The 23,798-nt window shown below is 36.2% G+C and overlaps 1 protein-coding gene across 7 annotated transcripts in view; it reads left to right on the top strand.

Annotated features, from left to right (window-relative positions):
* The window catches only part of PUM3 (pumilio RNA binding family member 3), a 56,823-nt gene that overhangs the window by 9,518 nt on the left and 23,507 nt on the right, over positions 1-23,798 (top strand). For all 7 annotated transcript variants that reach the window (XR_016019133.1, XR_012495725.2, XR_016019134.1 and 4 more), the window contains exons 4-15: positions 832-967; positions 1,574-1,649; positions 3,958-4,051; positions 4,294-4,360; positions 5,390-5,564; positions 6,372-6,475; positions 7,427-7,505; positions 10,997-11,095; positions 11,944-11,997; positions 15,156-15,236; positions 22,003-22,145; positions 22,795-23,017. Coding sequence is in view for 3 of the 7 variants with exons in the window: in XM_074330498.2 (XP_074186599.2) it covers positions 832-967; positions 1,574-1,649; positions 3,958-4,051; positions 4,294-4,360; positions 5,390-5,564; positions 6,372-6,475; positions 7,427-7,505; positions 10,997-11,095; positions 11,944-11,997; positions 15,156-15,236; positions 22,003-22,145; positions 22,795-23,017 (1,331 nt within the window). In the remaining 4 variants the exon portion in view is untranslated. The remainder of the gene's footprint in view (positions 1-831; positions 968-1,573; positions 1,650-3,957; positions 4,052-4,293; positions 4,361-5,389; positions 5,565-6,371; positions 6,476-7,426; positions 7,506-10,996; positions 11,096-11,943; positions 11,998-15,155; positions 15,237-22,002; positions 22,146-22,794; positions 23,018-23,798) is intronic.

The raw sequence follows: 23,798 nt of genomic DNA, 5'->3' as shown, positions 1-23,798 counted from the left end.
TGCTTCAGTGTATTTGACATTTTTAGATTCTACATGTATGTAAGATTTTGCAGGTTTTTTTCCTTTATGTGTCTACCCCAGAACTCATCTTGTGAAAAAATAGTGCTCACCTTACAATAGAGTTATTGTAAGAATTAAATGACTTAATACATAACAACACTCAGAATAGTGAATTGCTGTTTTTCTTGTTTTGATTTGGACTAATACTTCTTTTCATTAAGAACTGGTTATACCTAAAGTCCAATGAACTTAAAGTTCTAAAGTAGTATTTCATATTTCACTTTACAATTGAAAAAGTGCTTAAAAATTTTAAAGTGATTTCATAATATTTTTAGTTTCCTTGTTTCTTAATAGGTATCCTCTTAAGAATAAATAGCTGTTGAATGAATGATTGGTTGATTTCAATCAAATTTAAAATGTATAAACAGCACAGAAAATGAAATAAAGTATATTTACAGAGAATACAGAAGGTGCCAAAAAAAATGTATACACATTTTAAGAAAGGAAAACTGTATTAAAATTGTAATGCTCAATATATACCAGTATCAAAAGATGAATACAAGTCACGTTTGACTTCTGCAATTACAAGAGGTGCTCAAAGTGGTTACCATCAGCGTCCAGACACTTCTGATTACGGCGAACTACTTCTTGAGCAACGTTGACCGAAGTGTCCCCTTGTGTACATTTCTTTTGGCTCCTGGTATTTTCCCCCTTCTAGTTTCCCCAATGAGTATAGGTCCTGATTAGTAATTGCCCTGTGTGCCTGACTTGTACATGTTTATGGCACTTAGAATGTTACATGTAATTGAAAATAATTTCTATAACGACTAGACTCAGCAGCCAAGAAACCCAAATGGGATGATTTCAAAAAGAAGAAGAAAGAACTGAAGCAAAGCAGACAACTTAGTGACAGAACCAACTATGACATTGTTGTTCGGGCAAAGCAGCTTTGGGAGATGTTGAGAAGGTAACGCTACTTACTGGCATCTTTATTAGTCCCTTTGAGATGAAGGCAGAGTAACGTGTGTGTTGTAAACAGTGAGATTTCCTAAAATAAAGGACATAGCACTTGGGTTATTTGGGGAGTCCTCATAACCCTCCAGCAGAGGCATCCGTCTCTGGATGTCTGCCCATTGCACAAATATGTGGAACCATTAGGATGGTGGCAGATATGCTTATGAAACTGTATGAGAGTTCAATTGGATTTGACATCCTTCCTGAAAGATTTCTGAGGAAACGAAGGACAATTTCTTATCGGCTAGGTTTTGTGATACTTAAGTATTTGGTATCTTGGACTTGTTTTATTATTTTCTTTACTTCTGAAGTTCTGGCTGTTAAGATTTAGATTGATGCGTGAAATTATACCTTGTGAGATGAGTTTCTGCCTTTGAGAAAATTACTTTTCTCTGGCTGCTCTGGAATAGTAATTTTAATGTCAAAAGGTTTGCTGCTTCAAAAAGAAAATCATACTGAACTAGGTGAGCATACACTGAAATGGTTTTTAGTTTTGCGTGTTTAAAATAATGTCTTTCACATAAGCTACGTTTCCTCCCTCTTTTATTCTCATTTATAGAAAAGACTGTGACAAAGAAAAAAGAGTGAAGTTGATGAGTGATTTGCAGAAGTTGATTCAAGGAAAAATTAAAACTGTAAGTAGGGCATTACTTATAGTTGCAATTTTGGCAATTGCAATTGACTTACTCTCAATATAAGGGAGCTGACCATTCATGACAAGTGAAATTGTTGTTCTTTTAAATGTATTTGGCTAAAAATTTCAGATACCTTTTATGATACTGACTAAATAAAAATTTAAGAGTGAGGGAACTTACTACTTGGAAATTGTAAAAACACCATTAAGTATTTGGCTATGTCATTTTTTAAATAATTGATTTAAAATAAATTGATGTTCTTTTAAGTTATCTTGAATGTATTAGTTCAATAATATATTACAGTGTATTGCTCTGAACTCCATATACTTTTGTATGTTCTAAATTGCTGGCTTTTTTGTGTGTGTGATGCAAACATGACTACTTTCTTTCCTTCCATGCTTTTACACACATGCAAAGATCTTTAAAATATAATAGATTAGGGAGTTCTAAAGTAATTCTCATTGTTGCTGTTTAATACTGTTTTATAATAAACTTCTGTTGACTCGTGTATTTGGATAAATACTTAATGGCTGTTCACTTAAGATAATAGACTCAGTAGTTTTGGGGACTCTGGAGGGGCAGCCTTTGCCAAAACACGTACATACCGTGTTTCCCCGAAAATAAGACCTAGCTGGAAAATCAGCTCTTATGTGCCTTTGGAGCAAAGATTAATATAAGACCCAGTCTTATTTTACTATAAGACTGGGTCTTATATAATATAATGTAATGTAATACAATGTAATATAATACCGGGTCTTATATTAATGTTTGCTCCAAAGACGCATTAGAGCTAATTGTCCGGTTAGGTCTTATTTTTGGGGAAACACGGTAGGTTTATCCAGAGACTATATTGCAGTTAAAGGATAATGTCTTGAAATAGCAAGTTCCCAGCTGCTGCTTTTGTACAAATCCAGCAAGATCATTTTAGAAAAGAACTCCTCATCTCTAGCAGTCTATTATCCTCAATTTATAAATGTTTTACAGTCAAGATCCTTTCCTAGTTGCCCTTGGATTATTTACTACATGCCCATGGACTTGGCGGTTAGTCTGGTGTTCAGATGCTCACTCTGCTGCTTAACATAGTGGCTTTCGGACAGTGTCAGTCTATTTATTATTTACTGTTTGCTGAGAATTACACTAACCAACGCATATGTTGTCTTCTTTCCCTTAAGGTCATTATCCCTATTACACATTTCATACATCTAAGACTCAGACTAAGTTAAGTTTCATTCCCAGGGCCATAGGAATAACAAGTTCCTTAATATCTCATAAACTTAACTTGTCTCTTCTGTAAAGTGGAAATCACAACAGCCGCACTCTTGAGGTTGCTTTGAGGTCTAAATGAGAAAACTATATTTAAAGCCTGTACGTTGGTTATATAGTAAGTAATCAATATAGGCACAAAACAGCCTTATTTAAAAATAATGTTTTTTGAGTTTTATCAGAACTGTCTACACATATTTCCCTTAAGGAAATTCTTCTGAAATCCACGGACTTCGGAGGTGTACCTTCACCTTCTGGTTTGTTGGAATTCAAAAATTTTAAAGACAGACTGAGCAGCAAATAATAAGCACTATTCAAGTAGACTGGTAATATAGCACAATAAATAATTTTGCATGGCTGATTGTGGTTATTGCTATAGAAAATTGATCAAGTCCTTCATTGAAGATCTAATCCATTCAGTAGTTGTGGTGGGAAGATGGATTGGAGAATCAGATTTGAAATACAACAAATTTTTAGGAATATAACTGGATATATGTTTGGTGATCATAATGAAAATCGGAGTAATAGGGGGATTCACTTATAATGTGTGTCTAGATATTTTTACTTACATAGCAAGACTTTTAAATCTATCTTACATTTTACCTTTGCTTGCCACAGCCAAACATTCTGAGATTATTTATATTTTTTTAAAAATCGTAGAATAACAGAATTTTTGAATTGGAAAATTCTGTATAGCGAAAAGAACTTTCAGAGAAATGAGAAATATGACATGCATATTCATTGAACAGGTTTGGTTTGATTTGGTTTTGTTTTAATTAGTAATGGTAAGAATCTTGCAAAACGGTTAAATCTATTCCTGTCTCAATGCCATGTTGTAGGCAGCAAAACCAGAGAAAGCCATTCTGTACAATTAAAGCAAGTATTTGTACTCCCGGTTAACCTAGATTTAATTTTATCCATGAAGACCCTACCTTTTTTTCTAACAAGGAATTCTGAAAGACGTAGCAATAGAACATAACCACTATGATAAAGACATAAATCTTCAGAGATTTCGTCTAAAGGCCCAAGTCTGTTTTTCCTCCAGATTGCATTTGCGCATGATTCAACTCGTGTGATCCAGTGTTACATTCAGTACGGTAATGAAGAACAGAAACAACAGGCTTTTGAAGAACTGCGAGGTAGGTATTTCTTACATACTGAAGGTTAATTGTAATCATTTTTAATTAGTCACTTGTTTTCTCTTAAAATACCCAAGACTGTCTTGGAAAATAATTCTGTCCTGGGAAAGTAGTGTGTCCTCTGCAGGACTTTTTGTTTTTTGCCTGGGATAAATAGAGAGTTATTTGTGTTCTCAGGATTGTGCATTTATCTTGCCTCTGTTTCTGAGGAATCATTGTAATGTAACGTATTTGTTTTTCAGATGATTTGGTTGAATTAAGTAAAGCTAAATATTCCAGAAATATTGTTAAGAAATTTCTCATGTATGGGTAAGTTGTTGTATTTATACAATATTTTTTTACTAGTTTTTTTAAAGGTTCGGATACCGATTGTATGCAAATGTTACTTAAAAGTCCGTGACCATAATAATAGCCCTGAGCAGGTGTTTGTAATATTTCCAGGGAGTATGGTTTTAAAAACAATTATTGAAATTAATGTAAAATGATGGTACTGCCCTCATCATTCTTATGAGATATCTTGAAGCCCTGAAGAAGAGAAGTGAAATAATTAACTTGTAATTTGTTACCAGTATTTAGAGGGTAGAGGGTTGGGAGGGGCAGGTGAGTAGACTCAGGCAGAGTCAGTGGGTCAAGAAATGTCAAGATGGGAGGATTTTCTAAATTGCGTATAATTGATACTTGTCTTGATGTCTCTTTCTGAGTGTAATAATTGCCAAAATATGCTAACCAACAGCAAAAAAGCACTGTTGACAGAATTTTCAAAAACTATTCCTGACTATAATTATCAGATGCTTGATTGTTTTAGGATGTAATATAAATACTTATGATTAAGTCCTGTTTTAAAAGAGCATCCTTAGAATATGTTTTATTCATATTTCCGTGCATCTTTGACTTTCACCTTGTCCTTTTGTCCTTACCTACTTTTTTCAAGCTGAACAATTTAATATGGGAACTGACATTTATTGAGCACTTATTATGTGCTGGTCACAGTTCTCCGTATATCTTACTTAACTCATTTCATCCTCACGTCAGTGTTATTCTTTCTATTTTCTGAATGAAGAAGCGGAGGCACAGAGAGGTTAAATAACTTGCTCAGGGTCTTTTAACAGGTAAGCAGAGCCGTTTCAAACCCAGGCAGGCTGGCTACTGAGTAACTTAGAAAGCTTGAGGTAGAAATATAAGGAAGTTTAACCTTTCTTCACATAAGCATTTTTCTGTAGTAGGACCTTCCCCCCCAACGATGAGTTGGCCTTAGGAGTTATGTTGATGTTATGTTTTGTTGCCACCCAGCTTTCTCCTTGTAACACTCATCTTTTCCCATGATCACATTGGGGTTAGGAGTAAACCCCAGATTGCAGAGATAATAAGAAGTTTTAAAGGCCACGTAAGGAAGATGCTCCGGCATGCAGAGGCATCAGCCATCGTGGAGTACGCATACAATGACAAAGCCATTTTGGAGCAGAGGAACATGTTGACGGAGGAGCTCTATGGGAACACATTTCAGCTTTACAAGGTAACAGTTCAAGGCATTTTTTTCTAGTGTTTAGTGTTTTTCTCTTGGATTATTTTGTCTCTGGTGTAGTGATTATACTTTCTTTCTCCCAGAGCACTATCTTTAAATCCCGTTTAGGACGACTTTTGTTACTCCTTCCCACGTGCTCTGTGTAATGCTTCAGTGCTTCCGTGTCCATAGTCAGATAGACTCAGGTAGAAGACTCTTAGCAGTTAGTGAAGCTTTGTAACCATGCGGTAACCAACTCTGGCTGAAGTGCGTCGGGTGCCCTGTTGCTGCCTTTTCCTGTGTTTCTTCATGTGTGTGTGGATTATCCCCCAGGTTGTATGTAGAGAGGAAGGGGAGTAGAGAGACCCAACTTTGGTTATAGTACAGGGATTGAACTGAAAAATGCCAGTGATGGGACTGGGACAGTTACAGGATCCATTTCAGACCTTGGGACACAAATGCCCACACTAACCTCCAGGGGTAAGTCTTCATTCCTAGGTTGCATCCTCCACTAGTCAGGTTCCGTTCCTGGGCGGAATTTAGTGCCCTGTTTCTTTGTTAACAGTCGCTATAGGAATATACGGATAATTACAACTCATGGTAGCAAGGAATTACGAACTGACTCTTTGATCTTGTGATTCGGCACGTGCTAGGTGCTTGGCAAGTGCCTGTCGGCCGGCTGTGCTGGTTGGTATATATGAAAATAAATATATATGAAATTTATTTTGCTTATTTAAATGACTGTAATTGATTTTCTTTGTTCTGAAGCTGAAGAAACTTGATTAAATTTACAGGAGTTTGATTTTTCTTCTGTTGCAGTCAGCAGATCACCCAACTCTGGACAAAGTATTACAGGTACACCCAGAAAAACTAGAGCTTATCATGGATGAAATGAAACAGATTCTAACTCCAATGGCACAAAAGTAAGAAAACCATTTTGTCTTAACAAATAGCATTTGAAAAAGGAAAGTTTCTGTCACCCTTGCATAGAAAAGATGGATAATTTTCCAAGTCTAGTCTATTATTTATGTTGAATTGTAAGACTTAGAAATCCGAGAGTGTGGCCTCCTTGGCATTTGTACCATAGTGGAATGGTTAAGACGTAGCCTGGGTGTGAATCCTGGTGACCCCTCAGTTACTGTGTGACCTCGGCAACTTAACCTCTCTGTGCCTCAGTTTCCATGTCTATAAAATTGGGATAGTAATAATACATAATTCATAGAGTTTTATGAAGATTAAACGGGTTAATATTTCCAAAACACCTAGAACAGTGCTTTGCCCATGAAGGTAACATGTTTTGCCATCTACTTAGACACTCAGTGTGAATGTGAAGTCTTTGGTGCTTGATCGTTAACCTCCACTGTGCACCGGAAATCACCAAATGTCACACCAGGAAGTTTGGATCAATTAGGTGTTGCAGTTTAAAAGATCTACTCAGGTTTTAATTTTGCTAAAATTATTTTGTGAAACTGGTGCATTGTGAAGGGTGCTTGACAGAAAGAAAACAGCTATAAAAATTAGGTCCACGTATGGATTTCCAACCGTGCATCCATTGTTGGGTAAAAAATACAGATGTCCTTATTTAAGAGAGTAGAGTATATTTTGAATAATGATTTATTTCATCTTTGCTGATTAAATACTAGAAATTTGTACCCTGGTTTTGGTTGCAGATGGCACTAAAATGTTTTTATACTCTGGAAGTTTTTTTCAGTTTTAATACTGCTAAAAGATGAGATCTGTCCTATCACAAATTATATTTGCTAAAACCATTTCACTTGTTTTGATTACTTTAGGACAGCCAGAGTTACCTATGTTTGTATTACTGTAGTGCCTGTAGCATCTGATGTGTTCTCTTCTCCCTTTTTTGTTTTCAGGGAAGCTGTGATTAAGCACTCATTGGTGCATAAAGTATTCTTGGACTTTTTTACCTATGCACCCCCAAAGCTAAGATCAGTAAGTTCTTGGTTTTAGTTTTCAAACTAAACATAGAAGAAAAGCCATATTAAAATGTGAAACACTGCTTTGATGTGCTTTGTCTTTTGAAAATTTTAAGGAGTTCTTTTCCTTATTTAGAGAAGATGAAGCATGTCTGCTAATTGCATTTGTAGTTTTGCCAGAAGACAGTAGAATTGACCATAGTTTTATCAACTCCATTGAATATTTTGTTCTTTTTTTATTATTATTATTATTATTATTATTATTATTATTAGTTTCTGGTGCACAAAACAATGTAATAGTTAGACATTTATCATTTGTATCCCTCACACTGTGTCAACCCTCCTCCCTCCATCCACTGTCCCTCTGACATCACACACAGCCGTTACATTTCCATTGTCTCTATTCCTAATGCTGTATTCAGCTTCTTCTAACTATACACATACATATATATACGCATATATATATGTATATGTATATGTATATGTATATATACATATATATATATATATATACATACATATATATATATATATATATATATATATATATATATATATAAACTTGTAGTTGACATTCATTATTGTTCAACTTCAGCTTCAGGTGTACAGTGCAGTGATCAGGCATCTACATCATCCCTGAGGTGGTCTCCCTAACGAGACAAGTGTCCATTGGATGCCCTACAAAATCTTTGCAACATTCCCCAAACTAACCTTTCGTGATCCCGTGGCAATCTTGTGGTTACTGACTATGCTTTCTAATCCCCTCACCTTCCCCCTTATCTCCAGCCCCCCTTCCCATCTAGCAACCCTCAGTTTTTCTTCTATGTCTCTGAAACTGTTTCTGATTAGTTCATTCATTTATTCTTTTCTTTAGATTCCATATATAAGTGAGATCATATGGTATTTGTCTTTCTCTGTCTGACTTATTTCACTTAACATAATGTTCTCTAGGTCCATCCATGTTGTTGCAAATGGTAAGATTTCTTTCTTTTCTTTTTTTTTAAAAGATTTTATTGGGGAAGGGGAACAGGACTTTATTGGGGAACAGTGTGTACTTCCAGGACTTTTTTCCAAGTTAAGTTGTTGTCCTTTCAATCTTAGTTGTGGAGGGCACAGCTCAGCTCCAGGTCCAGTTGCCGTTGCTAGTTGCAGGGGGTGCTGCCCACCATCCCTTGCGGGACTCGAGAAATTGAACTGACAACTTTGTGGTTGAGAGCCCACTAGCCCATGTGGGAATCGAACTGGCAGCCTTCGGAGTTAGGAGCATAGAGCTCTAACCGCCTGAGCCACCAGCCCAGCCCCTTCTTTCTTCTTTATGGCTGCGTAATACTCTATTGTATAAATGTACCACAGTTTCTTAATCCAGTCATCTACCGATGGGCATTTCGGTTGTTTCCATGTCTTGGCTATTGTGTATAGTGCTGCAATAAACATAAGGGTGCACACATTTTTTTGAATTAGAGTTTTGGATTTCTCCGGATACCTAGGAGTGGAATTGCTGGATCATAAGGTAGTTCCATTTTCAGATTTTTGAGATACCTCCATACTGTTTCCCATAGTGGCTGCACCAATCTGCAATCCCACCAACAGTGCACAAGGGTTCCCTTTTTTCCACATCCACGCCAGCACTTGTTGCTTATTGATTTATTGATGACAGCCATTCTGACTGGGGTGAGGTGGTATCTCATTGTGGTTCTTATTTGCATTTCTCTGATGGTTAGTGAGAACTCCTTTGAATTTTTGTATTTTAATTATAATCCAGAGAGGATCCTCTAGCTCACCTAATCTGAAAATTAACTAACAGATAGAGGGCTGTTAATCATTCAGGTAGTTTGGAATTCACCTGTGCCGATACTAAAAACAAAATTATGTTGGTGTTTAAAGGTTAAAGGACACTTATGTAAAGCTAAATGGGCCATGAAAAATTGGACCCTATATGATAGAAGGAAAAGGAATAGGGACTAAAGGTAAATTACACTGCCTTTCAAGTCAATGATGGGAATACAAATGAGAATTCATTGTTTAGCTCCCCGAACTTTGCTTGCTTCATTGTACAATGACTTCATCATCTATTTATCCTCAAAGTAATATGAGGGATAAGTAAAATAATGATATTGACTTCTTAACAAATATTCCAGACTAAACATTCACAGAAATTTTAACCCTCTCAAAATTGACATAGAAAATAATTTTCCAAGAGTAGCCACCCACCTAAGCTTGTGGTTCAGTGACAGTAGCAGTGCTGCTTCTCTTTTGGGGAATTCTCTCCCTGTCCTGCAGAGCACAGTATCTCACAGTTGTGGATTTATTGAGGTATTGAGGTAAGACTATATTCTCAGAGCTGTGAAAACGATCGTTTGAATATATTCAGTGAGGAAAAATCTTTGTTTTTAGTGTTAAATGTATTTTAGTAATAGCAAAAAATCATTGGGAACCCAGTGTGAATATAAAATAATGAGACAAATCTTTTCTGGCCCTGGGGGCATTTTCAAAAGACAGACTTAAACCTTTGGGTTAGTGGAAGCATAATTGGAATATGTGTGTAACTCTCCGACTGGGTAGCTTTGAAGAGATTCATAAGTTTATGTATGCAAACTGAAAACTGTGTTGTTGATTCATCCTGGGAAAAGGTTGTAAGGTAGTTATAGGTGAAATTGCTTGTCTCTTATTGATGAAAATAGGCACCCACCTTTCTCTTTCCTGGCAGAATACATTGTATTTATTTCTTTATTTAGTGTAAATTTTAAATATTGGTAATGCACTAAAATGGGCCCCTGCAGCTGTTAGCTGTCAGAACTCATTTATGTCTACATATATGCTAGACTTCTGAAGCACAATTTAGCAATTATATGCATTGAAAATGAATAATAAAGATTAAAAATAAACTAAACTATGTTGTAAGAAATTAATGATTGGATTTTTACCAACAGGTCATTGATACTGAAGGCCTAATCTAATAGATTAGTTTTTCGTAGGGAAATGTTATTTAAGTGTTTTGTGGTGAATTGTTAATTTTTCTGGAAGTAATCCAGTGAGAAACTAAAAAAGAGAAACCTTTTCAGCCAAATTTAGTGTTTTGGTTCTCTGCTCATTTTATATATACACATGTCTCTTTTAGGGAAGAGCATCATTTTTTTTTTTTTAATCTGGCTTTTTAATTAACTTCTGACCATAGCCACCTCCTGGCCTTCTTTTTCTTGAAAATTCATTTAGGGTATACCATATATGTACTTATTTTTTTGAATAGACAATGTATTTTAATACAGACATAAAATAGGTATTTTAATAGAAATTGCTTGTCAGCAGTATTTCCTACTCTTGATGGAAAAGAATGTTTCTAGAAAGATATTTTGTATCCGTGTGCTTGTCTACAGAATGAAAAATTAAATTGTTTGCTACCTGTACTGTTTTTCATTCTCTGCACATAACAGGTCCACAGTAGACAGATTTTTTTTGTTTTAAGGCAGAAAGAATAACCCAAAGCCTCCATGGTTCTGTGTTCCCTAGGAAATGATTGAAGCCATCCGTGACGCGGTGGTATACCTGGCACACACACACGACGGCGCCAGAGTGGCCATGCACTGCCTGTGGCATGGCACTCCCAAGGTAAGTGTGTCCGGGCTTCACTTGCCTTTCCTTAGACTTGCTGTCTCCTTTGGTCTTTTCCTGTTGTGCACAAACAACTTTATCTTTGCAAAGTTGTGCCTATGAGATTCACAGGAATTGGCTTTTCTTTGAGCCTAGTGTTTCTTCTCTGCGGGAGTTTTCATTGTTTGGGGAGCAACTTGTCAAGCAAATAAACACCATATTTATGTTATTTACAGACGTTTTGGTACCTGTCAAGCTCCTTGATTCCTCATTTAATGATATTAGTGGGGGAGGGAGAGGAGGAAGGAGACAGTGAACAGTTACGCATTTGCTCATGTGAGTGTTAAATACTTTAAGGGAAAAGGGAAAAAGTCCACATTAATTACAGAAGTTTAACAGAAAAGATTCTCATTCTTGTGATCAATAAAATTCTGCCTTTAAAAGACAGTTATACTTTGTCCACTTTTTAAATTTATACAAATTTAATTTGGATTCAACAAATAATGTGCTGAATGTCATCTGTAAGCTAGACTTATGCATTTGAAGACTGTTCAGACATTGGAAGAGGACCTCTCCATTCTCCCTGTAAAGGGCGATAGTTTCACTAGGTTCGCCTTGCAGCTAATAATTTTATGGTTCCATATTTATGTCTTAATGAATTATCACATACAAGTCTAAGATTACAGTAGCTCTGAAAGGGCTTCTAATAATATATTGCAAATTTTTTCATTCTGGCTGCATAACTATATTCACTAATGAAAAATAATGCCACTCAAGTGACAATTTAATATTATATAAAATTTTTAGCTATGAAATACCTTTAATCTATAATTAAAAATTACTTGAGACAATTTTTCTTTTTTAAGGACAGGAAAGTGATTGTGAAAACAATGAAGACTTATGTTGAAAAGGTGGCTAATGTAAGTATAAGAAAACTACATATTTCTTTTAATTATTTTTAATAATGAAATGAAATCATGTCTGTTACGGAAAATTTGAAAAATTCAGAAAATTACCATTGCCAGAAAATTATTCATTGTTTTATTAGTTCTTTTCTATGCATATCCATGCATATTTATATTACCAAATTTGCACAAAATGAGATTTTTCCTTTTTTCATTTAACATTTTGTGACAATTTTCCATTTTTATTAGATATTTTTCAAAAAACCTGATATTTACTAACTCATTTAATGAGTTTGTCCAATCATGTTATTGACATGGAAATTACTGCCTAGAATAAATTTGTAATGTGGTCAAAGAACATCCTAATTAAGTTTTATAGTTCTTTGGAATCCTTTGGAGATGCTGTAACAGTTTTCCTGATGAAATTAGAGGATATTTTTGAGTGTTTCTAGGAATTTAAGTAGTTTTCCATAGTATTTCTAGAACTTATGTAGTAGTAAATGCTATTTTTTAATTTTTGAGTTATTTCATATTTTATAGCTTCTCATTTACTGGTGAACTAAAATTAGTGATATTAACAACTTTTTCCTATGAAAAATCTAAAATTACATATTTTCTTTTTTGTGATTGGAACTGTGTATAGTTTTATATTCTACGGGTTTAAGAGAACTGTTAGCATCTGGTGAATACTTAATATAATAAGTACTAATTCCTACCCAGATAAATTGCTGCTGTGTAATTGTATCCATCCATACCTGTTGTCTTCTGTAGTGTTGGAGACTAGGATGAGAGAATGAAACCACTTAGAAGGCAGCTAACTTCTCTGTAACACAATGAAATAAAATGATTCTCTAGTGAATTGTTTCCAGAGTATGAGAGTATTTTGTTTCATTACTCATCAGTAAATCTTTTTGTATATTTTAATTTGAATATCTTAATTAGAAATGAATAAGAATAGAATGTTAGAAAGTTCTAAAAGGTATTAATAATAAAAGACATTTTTAAGTAATAAAATTAGGTTGCTTTAATTTTATAGTTATAACAACAATTTTTTTGAGAAACTAACTCCCACAAGGCCCAATGATGGTAACAAGAAATTAACAAGCAATATCTTTTTTAATCTCAAGCAGTTGCTTCTAAAAGGGGGGAGATAAATTAACCCATGGATTTGACTTATGAGTTATTTAAAAGTGTTTAATTTCTAAATATTGGGGGTTTCTTGGCATACTCTGTTATTTCAGTCCTTTAAATGTATAAAGACTTATTTTATGGCCCAACAAATGGTCTATCATAGTATCTTGAAAAGAATGTGTTTTGCGGAGTTGTTGGGTGTGGTACTCTATAAATGCCAATTAATGATCAAGGTGGTCGATAGTGTTCAGATCACCAGTGCTTTTATTTATCATTGTTTAGTTCTATTAAAATCTCCAATTGTAATTATAGAATTGTCTGTTTCTCATCTAACTTCTGTCCCAACTTCTTTTCTATTCACCAAGGGATGTTTTATGTTTAGGCGTGCTTCTGTGTGTGGGACTTAAAAAATCAGAAATCATTGGTTGTGTACTATGCACATTGTTCTCTGTCCCTTTGTTTCTGCACTTTGTTTCTGTCACTTAATTCATCTCAGGGGGTCATTTTATTGCAATATATATATATCCCTCTGTCTGCCTCACTTTTTTAGATGACTATTATATTTCATTATATGACTTCCATAATTCGTTTAACCAGTCCCTACTGTTGGACACTTCGGTAGTTTCTAGTTTTTTTGTTATTTCAAATAGCACCCCAGTGCATATCCTTTGTGCATATATGAAGGCATATTTGTAAGATAAATCCAGAACTAGAATTGTTGGATCAGAAGGTACGTGCATTTTAAGTTGTTATCGATGTTGTCAGTTGCCCTTCAAAGGAGTTTACAGTCTCACCAACGACATAACAGTGGGCCTGTTTTTCCCCAAACCTTTGCCAAATTAGTATATTATCAAGGGTTTTCACTTCTGTGTATAGGATAGGTGGATAATGGTGTTTCATTATTTTAATTATTGTCCTTAATTAATGAGCGTTATTTCATGTGCTTAAAGCCATTTGTACTTGTCTTTTTCTGTGAACTGACCCTGAGTGTTCTTGGCCCTGTTTTTAGTAGATTGTTGGTTTTTATATGGTAAAGATGTTAGACTTTTGTTTTTTTTCTCCAGTTTGTTTCTAATTGAAACATTGTTACCTATCATATTCATCAGACCTGGCTCCCTCTGAATGAGGGTTATCAAAAGTCACATGTCCCCTCTAAGTAAAAAAATATTTATATTGTTATGTAGGCTCCAAAAGGAATAAGCACAAACTCTGAAAACACATTTCTCTTTCTTTTCTTTTTCTTTCTTTCTTTTTTATTTTTATATAAAGTAGAAGTTCTTTAACTCTTTGTAACAATACCAGCATAATGGACGTCATTTCAAGAGGTGACCATTGTGATAGTCACAATGTGGATTTGTATGATCTCTTGCAGTTAATATTTTTTAAAAGCAATTATTTTTATCTTATTCTTATATTTAGCTTATAAATATATTCCAGTTTGTTTTTAAGTATTTCTATTCTAATTATATAAGATTATTTTAAAGAAATTGGACAATATATAAAAGAAAATAAAAAATCATTTGTAATCCTTCAATTCAGAGATGACTGTTACACTACAGTTTTCTTCCAGGATTTTCTGTGTACATGTATTATGTATATTTTGTATATATCTAATTGTATCTGAGTTTACATATTTTCTTTTTTGTGATTGGAACTCTGTATGTATAGTTTTATATTCTAGGTTTTTTTTTAATCTACTGAATTTTTTTAGTTTAATTTTAAGTAGCTATTTGTTAACAGGATATTTATTTTTGAGAGGTGTTATATCCTGGTTAGTTAAAAAAAATGAGTCTTGGCTATTTGATGTTGAAGAATGTGCTTTTCTCTTTGTTTCTGTCTTTTTTTTTTTAAATCAACCTAGAATATAATTAACTAGGTCCTGATAAGAGAGGAAGTTCTTTGAATGGCTTTTATCCACTTGTTTAAATTATGTTGGGCAAGTTGTGAGGTTGGTAACCTTTATAAAGTGACTCCATGGGTGGAATAGAATGGAGAAGCTGTGCATTTTTTTTTTAATCCTTCTTGGCTTTCATTTCTTACAGGGCCAATATTCCCATTTGGTTTTACTGGCAGCATTTGATTGTATTGATGATACTAAGCTTGTGAAGCAGATAATCATATCAGTAAGTATTTCTCATAGTCATGAATTTTCGTTGAATTGATGTATCAGTTGTGGGTTTGTAAGTTTCATTGCACACATATATGTGTAAAGACTTTGACGTGTGCTCTTTGACAATATTTTGTTATTTACTAGTTGCCTCAATTAAGTCTGTTTCGAGGGTTTGCTTTATTCCTGTATAAGCCATAACCTTATAACTGGATATTAATAATATTGTTTTAAATATGTAAAAGAGTGGTTAAATTAGGATAACAAGGCTTTTTAGATCATACGACAAACTAAATGAAAAGTTAGCAATGCAGTGTTTATATTTGATCAGAAATTTGTTTACCTAGTAATCTTTCAGTTATTCAGGAACTCATATGCAGGCAGAGGACATCCATGACCCTTCTTCTCTTTCTCCCTTTGGAGAAACTACCTCCACACAGTTATTCCCCTTATCAATACACCATCCTAGATTGAGCTAGAGAGGAAAAACTGATAAAACTCAATTGTGATACTTCTTAGGGCTTTCAGGAAAGCTTTTGTAGAGTCAGATTAAAAATTACTACTAAACTTAAAATACTAGCTTCTGTTTTTACATTTCAGCAATTCCTACTAGTCTGGTATAATGACCAAAAAGTGATAATAATTAAATGCAATTTCTTTAACCCTAAATTTGCCTTCAGAAAAACTGAGCTGTCCTCTTGAAAAGACTATTCCGATGTAAAAACTGCATTCTGAAATAATTTCCTTTATTGTGCAATGATTGACATTCTGCAATTATTGACTTCTGAATCTGGGACTTTTCCCTTACTTTGCTTGTGGTGTGCAAGTAGGGAGTAGTGTTGGGTATACAATAGAGGTTACAGGGGCAGGGATAAGAAATTGCAACTAGTTGCAGGGATAAGAAATTAGTCTCTGGTTTCAGTGACAAAGCTTGGAAACATTTTAAAAATCGTAATCTGTATAGACATAGGTTATTCATCTGAAAATTACTCAGACCTTTCTGTTTGATAAACGTGGATGGCACCCTTGGAGAAATCTTAGTAACAAAAGCTACTTTCACACCGTTTGCAGGGAGAAGCAGGTGGATGTTTAGGAAGATACTTTACCTGTTGGCATGTGGTGGTGCTATGGCTTCTCTCTGTAGCCTGTCTGGACCAGTAGAGCTGGGTGTAGGAGAAAAAATGTATCAGCTAGTGCAGGGGAAGGAGATTGGTTTTCTTAGATGCCAGCTGTAAGTCCCAGTGTGTGTGTGTGAATTTCTCATGCCCTTGCTGTCATTTTCCAACTTTTCCTCTTGACTATTTTAAGATTGTGATGACTTTCTTTGGGATAAGATTGTGGGAAGAAACAAGTTGGCAAGACTTTCATGTCACAGACTGAGTATTTTGACATGTTCCTTGTGACTTTATTACCCTTTGACTCCAATCAATAATGATTGTTTTTCATTCTAGTGACAGAGATGTGAGGCCATAGATTGGCTAATGAATAAACTTGTTTCATTAAAATAGAAACAGGCTGGGCTATTCAAAGTTTGCTTTTGTTTAATATTTTCAGGACAACTGAAATTTGCATAACTGTTCCAAATGGATTTCAAGAGAAACCAAACTTACTTTAGGATTTGCTGCAGTTGTCGGCTAGATTGCTTTTTTCCAAAGATTTATCCCACTTAAAGTTGCTGTTGAAACAGTTTTAATTCCTTGTGCTTATCAGTTTGATTCCCACCACTACTCAACCCACATTCCTAATGACTTTCTCATACTTAGGGCGGCTTTCCCTGAGAATGGCCTGATTTACTACTGATCTCTTGCCTCTAACTGACAAATGCTCAACAGGTTCTGTGTATCATTAAACTATGTACTAGTGATAAAATTCTGGAATGCTAATTGCTCTTGTATTTTTCCCACCCATCCACCAGAAAATCTGCTGCAGTATGCAGTGCTTTTTAAAAATACCCAAGAAAGCTTGGTGTTGCTAAGAATTCTCTTCAGTATAACCAGACTTCCTCAAGTATCAGGTTGAAATCAAAACCTGATCAGCTGAGCCCTCACCTTTCAAAATGGATACACACTGTTGCCCACCTTCTTTACTTTCCAAAATAAATATACTTATAAAATTTGATACATTTTACCCTGGAATTGTTGGTATGTCACAGCTGCTTTGATAGCAGTGGTGCACTGAAGAGGCAGTAAATACACTGGCTAGTTGCTGTTTGAAACTGACTAAACATTGATGCATACTTTAAAATAGATTGTCTTTAAAACACACAGAAAGGAATAAAGAATAATACAGTGGACACCTAACCTCCCACCATTTGATAAAGAAGTAAAACTTGGCAAATACAATTCAAGTTCAAGCCCTTTGTGTACCATCCGGATTACATATCCCACCCCTGCCCCATACCCACTGTGATGAATTTTGTATTTATCATTCATATCCATTTCCTTATCCTTTTGCTCTATGTAGATGTATGTGGTACTATTTTGCATGTTTACAAATTGTATGTAAATGATGTTTTCTCCTGAAACTTGCTTTTGGCATTGCGTGTGTGAGATTCATCATCAGGGCTCGGCAAGCCTTTTTAAAAAGGGGCCAGGTAGTATTTCAGGTGGGCTGTATATGACCTCTTGGTTGCCTATTCTCAGTTTATTTTGTTTTTAATAACCCTGTAAAATGTAAAGACCATTCCTGTCTTGTAGGATGTACAAAAACAGGCTGCAGTTTAGATTTGACCCATGGGTCTTTGTTTGCCTACCCCTGTTCTAAATCATTTATTTTTCAATGCCAAATAGTGTTTGACTATGACTATATTGCAATTTATTTTTCCATTTTTCTGAAGATGGACATTTAGATTGTTTACAATTTTTAAAACTTTAAAAACTCTTACTATTTTTTGCTATCCCAAATCATTCTATGAACATTATTGTGTGTCTCCTTGTTTCTCAAAGGCATTTGCTTAGCAGAATCTCTGGTTGCCAACTATGCTGCACATATGTTTATATAGAGTCACGTGTCCGTCCCACCCAGCCACTACAAAACCTGTTGCATTATGCAGTGCTTTTAAAAATAGCCAAGAAGGCTTAGGGTTGCTAAGCATTCTGTTCTGAGTAACTGATTTCTTGAAATGTCAGGTTGAAATCATAGCCTAATAAACCCTCCTCCTTTTCTCTTTTAAGACCAAGCTCCAGTTCAGTCTCCAGGTAGCATTCTCTAATCTCAGCCAGACGTGGTCTCCCCCCAGACCTGTTCTCCCCATCCTCTCAACTTTGGTAGTTTGTCCTTGTCATCCATTCACTTAACAGTTAATCATGACCTGACCCTGGGCTCACAAACTCAGGAATGTTCATTGACCAGGCAGGTAAATGAGTTGAGGCAGGCCAGGCGTGGGGGGTGGACCATGGGGAAAGGAGCGGGCACATGTCCTGTTCAGGGTGGGAGCCTCCGCCAACTAGGAATGTGAGCTCCTTGGCGATAGATCTTCTGATATTTCTTTTTCTTTTTAATTGTGGTAAAATACACATAACATAAAATTTCACCATCTTAACCATTTTTAAGGATAGTTTCGTAGTATTAAGTATATTCACATATTTGTGCACAGTCTCCACAACTTTTTCATCTTGCAAAACTGAAATTATGTGCACTAAACTGTATCTTCCGATTTTTTGAGTGCAGCCAAAAAAGTGAACTTCTGGATAAAAATCATTGTATTTTTAAAACAAAATACTGAGGAGGTTGCAGTCAGCACCTAGCGATCTAACCTTCCTTCTACACTTCTGTTATTATCCATTATTTGCATCTCTTATTTTTTATTGTTTCTCTAGCCTCTTCTACTGTATTTTAGCTCTTTAAGGTGTATTTTAGCTCTTTGTCCTTACACAAAACCTACCATAGAGGTGTGTGGACCATGGGCTCATTTCTCAGTGATGTGTGTTACCTTCTGCATTTCTTTCCTCCACTGAAAATGCACGTGCACGCTAACCCTACTTCCAGAGTGCACCCTTCATTTTGACCTTCACTTTTTATAAGAGGCCTGGCAAAGCAAGAGTGCCAGAGAATCTGACAAGGGTCCAACACAAGGAGGTCAGAACTGGCCAGACATGTCTTCAGAAAGGAGGTCTTTTTTTCTTCTCATACTTGACTTGTTCTGTTTACATGCCTGCTTTAGAGTAAAGCATAAGAAGCAATGACAAAAAAAGGAACTTACGATTTTTCTCTTAAATTCTTTTCTTTTTTCCCCCCCTTCTTCCGCCTCTTCACCCTCCACCCCCTCCGGTTCAAGCCATTGTTTCTCAGTCTAGTTGTGTAGGACACAGCTCCCTGGCCCATGCGGGTATTATGACCCTTGCGCCCCCCCCCCGGGCTGTGGCAGTTGGTCTCCTGTCGTGGGTTGGCCGCTCACAGCAGCTCACAGCAGCCCAGCTCCAGGGAGAGCCGTTGTTCACAATCTTAGCTGTAGAGGGCGCAGCTCACTGGCCCATGTGGGAATCCAAACGGCAACCTGGGCATTAGGATCACGGTGCTCCAACCTCCTGAGCCATCGGGCCGGCCTAAGTTAATTCTTGTAAGAGGGTCAGCTAAGTCAAAAATCTTTAAAACTCAACCTCTATTGTTGAGGTTCTCTCTCTTTTGAGGATTCCGAACTCATGACTCCACCATCTTTGTTACTCTCCATAGTTAAAAATGCTGTATATTGAGAGTTGTGTTTTTAATATGAAAATAAATATAATTACTTTCTAGCAGTTTTCAGTTTGCAGTGTGAATTTTCTGATTTACTGCTGGTAATGGCCCACAAGTCAGGCAGGTGTATTATTTCCTTTTACAGATAAGGAAATGGATGTGTACAGAGGTTAAAAGATTTGCTAAAGTCTACACATTGAGCCCAAAGACTGAATTTAGTGTAAAATCAACTATACCATAGCTTCATCTCACTTATTTCTACATGTTACTGTACCTGTTAGTGTTCTCCTCTCTAGGAATGTCCCTCAGTGTGTGACCCAGGTTAAAGAGAAATGAATTAGTGCTCTGTAACATAGTAGCACTCACACTGTCGCCATGTATTTTTCAGAGGTGTATGTTTTTGATGGTAGAAAAGCTGGAGCGAGAGTGAAATGGGGGAAAACCAAATGAACGTGATATCACACTCAAATGAACGTTGAGTTTAGATTCTAAATTCCTTAATTACAAACTGAACGGCAGTAAAGTTCAGTGAATTTGGGGAGTAGTTCTTGACTAGTATTTGTGCACGGAATTAAGCTTCTCACGTTAAGGTGAAACCATTTCTGCCGAGTCATATGTGTTGCCCTAATCCTTAAGTGTGAAACCTGCAGAGAAAGTAAGTACATTAACAAATACGTTGCTGGCTTCATGCCACCCCTTTTCCTCCTTACACCAAGAAAAATTTTTTTAAAAATAGCAGCCATTTATGTTTCTTCACTGCATACTCCCCCTCCCCTTTTTTTCGTTTCTGTTTGTTTTAAGCAACTATTTTAAAGATATTATACCTCACAATGGTGAGGTATAATAAGACTTTGCTGTCTTATTTTACTATAAGACTGGGTATAATATAATATAATGTAATACAATATAATTAATACTTTAAAATTAATATAATATAGTACCGGGTCTTATATTAATTTTTGCTCCAAGAGACGCGTTAGAGCTGATTGTCCAGCTAGGTCTTATTTTCGGGGAAACACGGTAGCAGATCTGAGTATATCATCTCATGGAGAATCCCTTTCCTTAAGAGTGATTGTGTGTTTTCTTTGAAAGTGACTAAAGTTGGAATCAGGAGACCAGAGCCCTGCCACTTACATTCTACATCCTTCTGCAAAGTCACCTCTCTCTTTCTGGGTTCCTCATCTGTAAACCTGGGTGGTGGGATTGAATTCTTTCCATGGCCCCAGCCAGTTCTGAAGAAGCTCGGGTGCTCAAACACACATGGCTTTGCATATCTGTTAGGTTTGTTACAAGAAATAGGACAGTTGGTGGGGGCGAGGGGGACTGAATGTTTTTCTGTTTCATATTCTCTATTAAGAAGAAAGGACTTTTTAAACAGTAACTTTTCTGTCTTTGAAAACATCAGCAAATTTACATCAGAGCTTAATGGGGATAGAGATGACATTGCCTTTGTTCCTTAAATTCACACAATTAGAAAAGGAGGTTACTATTCCTGGGTAAGTGATGGGAAAATGTCGTAGATTGTAGTTACTTGTAACTGCGCCGTGGAGTCTTTCTGCATTTGTTTCCCTTCCCCCCTTTTTGTTTTCAATGAGAAATAGCCTTCATTTACCATGAATAAGTAAACCCACTTTAAAAGCCTTGATCCACATGTTCTGTTTAACAAAGTTCCTTTATCCCCCTTCACATACATCTCAGTGGGGAAATTCTAATAAGAAGGTTGTTCTTCTGATACTGATGCTACATTTAAGTGCAGCTGCAAATTAACTGTATCTGCTCAGTGACCCCAGCAAGCAATGTCCCTCGTAATGGCGGCCTAAGAAATATCTGTTATATAATGAATGAAAATAACTGTTTTAAATATTTTTTAAGTCCTTCAGCTGGGTCAGTTATATAAATGGATTTTTCAATAATGCTAGTCACAGTAGAGACTCATTTCTGTGTTCTGAATGTAAATTTCTTTGTGCTTTAATGAGACGATTCAGAACTAGCTCCACATTTTCCGGTAAGTATGTTAGGGAAAATAGTTAAGTATGTATCCTTTACCATTCAAGTTCCAAGCATCCTTTGAGCATACGGATTCATTATTTGTTTCTATAATTTTACAGGAAATTATTAGTTCCTTGCCTAACATATTAAATGACAAATATGGAAGGAAGGTCCTATTGTACCTACTAAGCCCCAGAGATCCTGCACATACAGTACGAGAAATCATTGAAGTTCTGCAGAAAGGAGATGGAAACGCACACAGGTAAGAACAAGTATAATAGAATGGCTTGAGCCCTTTATTCTCTCCTCTGATTTATTAATGTTGAGTAATGCATGTTTCCAGAAATCTACTCAAGCATGCATGCCCCCTCTCACGCTCCCCTCTCTCTCTAACACTAAAAAGATGAATTCCATTTTTAAGCCTGTAGTTGTTTTTGTCTTGAAAAGGAAATAAAAGCGTCATGCCAAAAGAATGCCTCTGAGCACCTGGCACATAGTAGGACTTAGGTGTGTGGTTTGTTTTGGTTTTGCTATATTTTTAAAGCTGATGCCACATAATTAAGTACTCAAAAGAGTAGAGTCTATAAAATAGTTTGAACATGTGTTGTCTTGTAAAATATTTTGTTGTTTGGTTTTTTAATTATTTGGGGGTGTTTTTATTATACACGGGAAGCTTCACTTTTCTGGTGCTTGTTCTGTGCCAGGCACTAGTCACATCCTAGGGACACAAAGATGAAAGCTATTCCACCCTCAAATCACTTGTGTATGTGCATAACAGAAAGATATAGACAATTAACAATAGTGTGTCACACAAACTATTATAAACCCTTAGAGGATTGTGTGAAAATAAGATCAACATATTTCCTTTGCCATTTATCTTGCCTTAATACTCATTCAACGTATCCCAACAGCAAGAAAGATACAGAGATCCGTCGCCGAGAGCTCTTAGAATCCATCTCTCCAGCTTTGTTAAACTACTTGCAAGGACACGTCCAAGAAGTGGTTCTAGATAAGTCTGCATGTGTGTTGGTTTCTGACATTCTGGGAGCTGCCACTGGAGACGTTCAGCCTGCCATGAATGCCATCGCCAGCTTGGCATCAGCAGAACTGCACCCTGGTGGCAAGGATGGAGAGGTAATGTGCTATTATTATAAGACAGGCTGGAAGGCTGTGGTGACTGCAGACTCGTCATTGAGACCATTGCTATAAAGAGAATTTTAATCATCATTATCTCAACTCACTGCATACCCACAGTACATTTGAAATTTGTGAATTCAAAACACAATGCTGTTACAACACTGTCTGTCTCAGAAACTTGCAGTGACTCCATGCATAAAAACAAAATCCACTTAATGTGGCTCTCTGTCGTGCATGAGCGGCCCCAGGCTGCCTTTCTAGCATATCCTCTGCTCTTAATTCTGTTTTGAATTTGCTGTGGACTTTGTACCTCTCTGCCTTTGTACATGCTTCTCTCAGCCTTGAGTGCTGTGCTGCCCATGTCCATTCATCCTTCAGGATTCCCAGAGTCCTTCTCCATGGTCTCCCCTCATCTCCTCTTGTTAAAACGTCTTTGCTCTTTCTGATAGCTCCTGCCTGTGTTATATGGGCCTCATGTTATTCTGCCTTGCATCTTAAGTTCATTGATTTGTGTACCTGGTACATGCTAGGCACTGGTCAATACTGCCCGCCCCTCCCCCCAAAAGCTTACCATTTGGGGGAACACAATGTTTAAATAAATATTAAATGATCATTTCATATTGAGATAAGTACAGTGAAGGGAAACTACAGATTCTATAGGATTAAATAAGAGTGGGGGCCAACTTATCCCCAGGATGGCTTCCCTGAGGCACTGAAAGCTAAGGCCCCAAGGATTAGTAGCTCAGTGAAGAATGGTGGAAAGAAGATTGTGGGCAGA

The sequence above is a fragment of the Rhinolophus sinicus genome, chromosome 16, assembly GCF_057876585.1.
Source record: "Rhinolophus sinicus isolate RSI-liver-muscle chromosome 16, RSI-T2T, whole genome shotgun sequence".
In the NCBI taxonomy this organism is placed as follows: domain Eukaryota; kingdom Metazoa; phylum Chordata; class Mammalia; order Chiroptera; family Rhinolophidae; genus Rhinolophus; species Rhinolophus sinicus.
The sequence above is the reverse complement of the archived record's forward strand: the minus strand, read 5'-3'. Positions and strand labels throughout refer to the sequence as shown.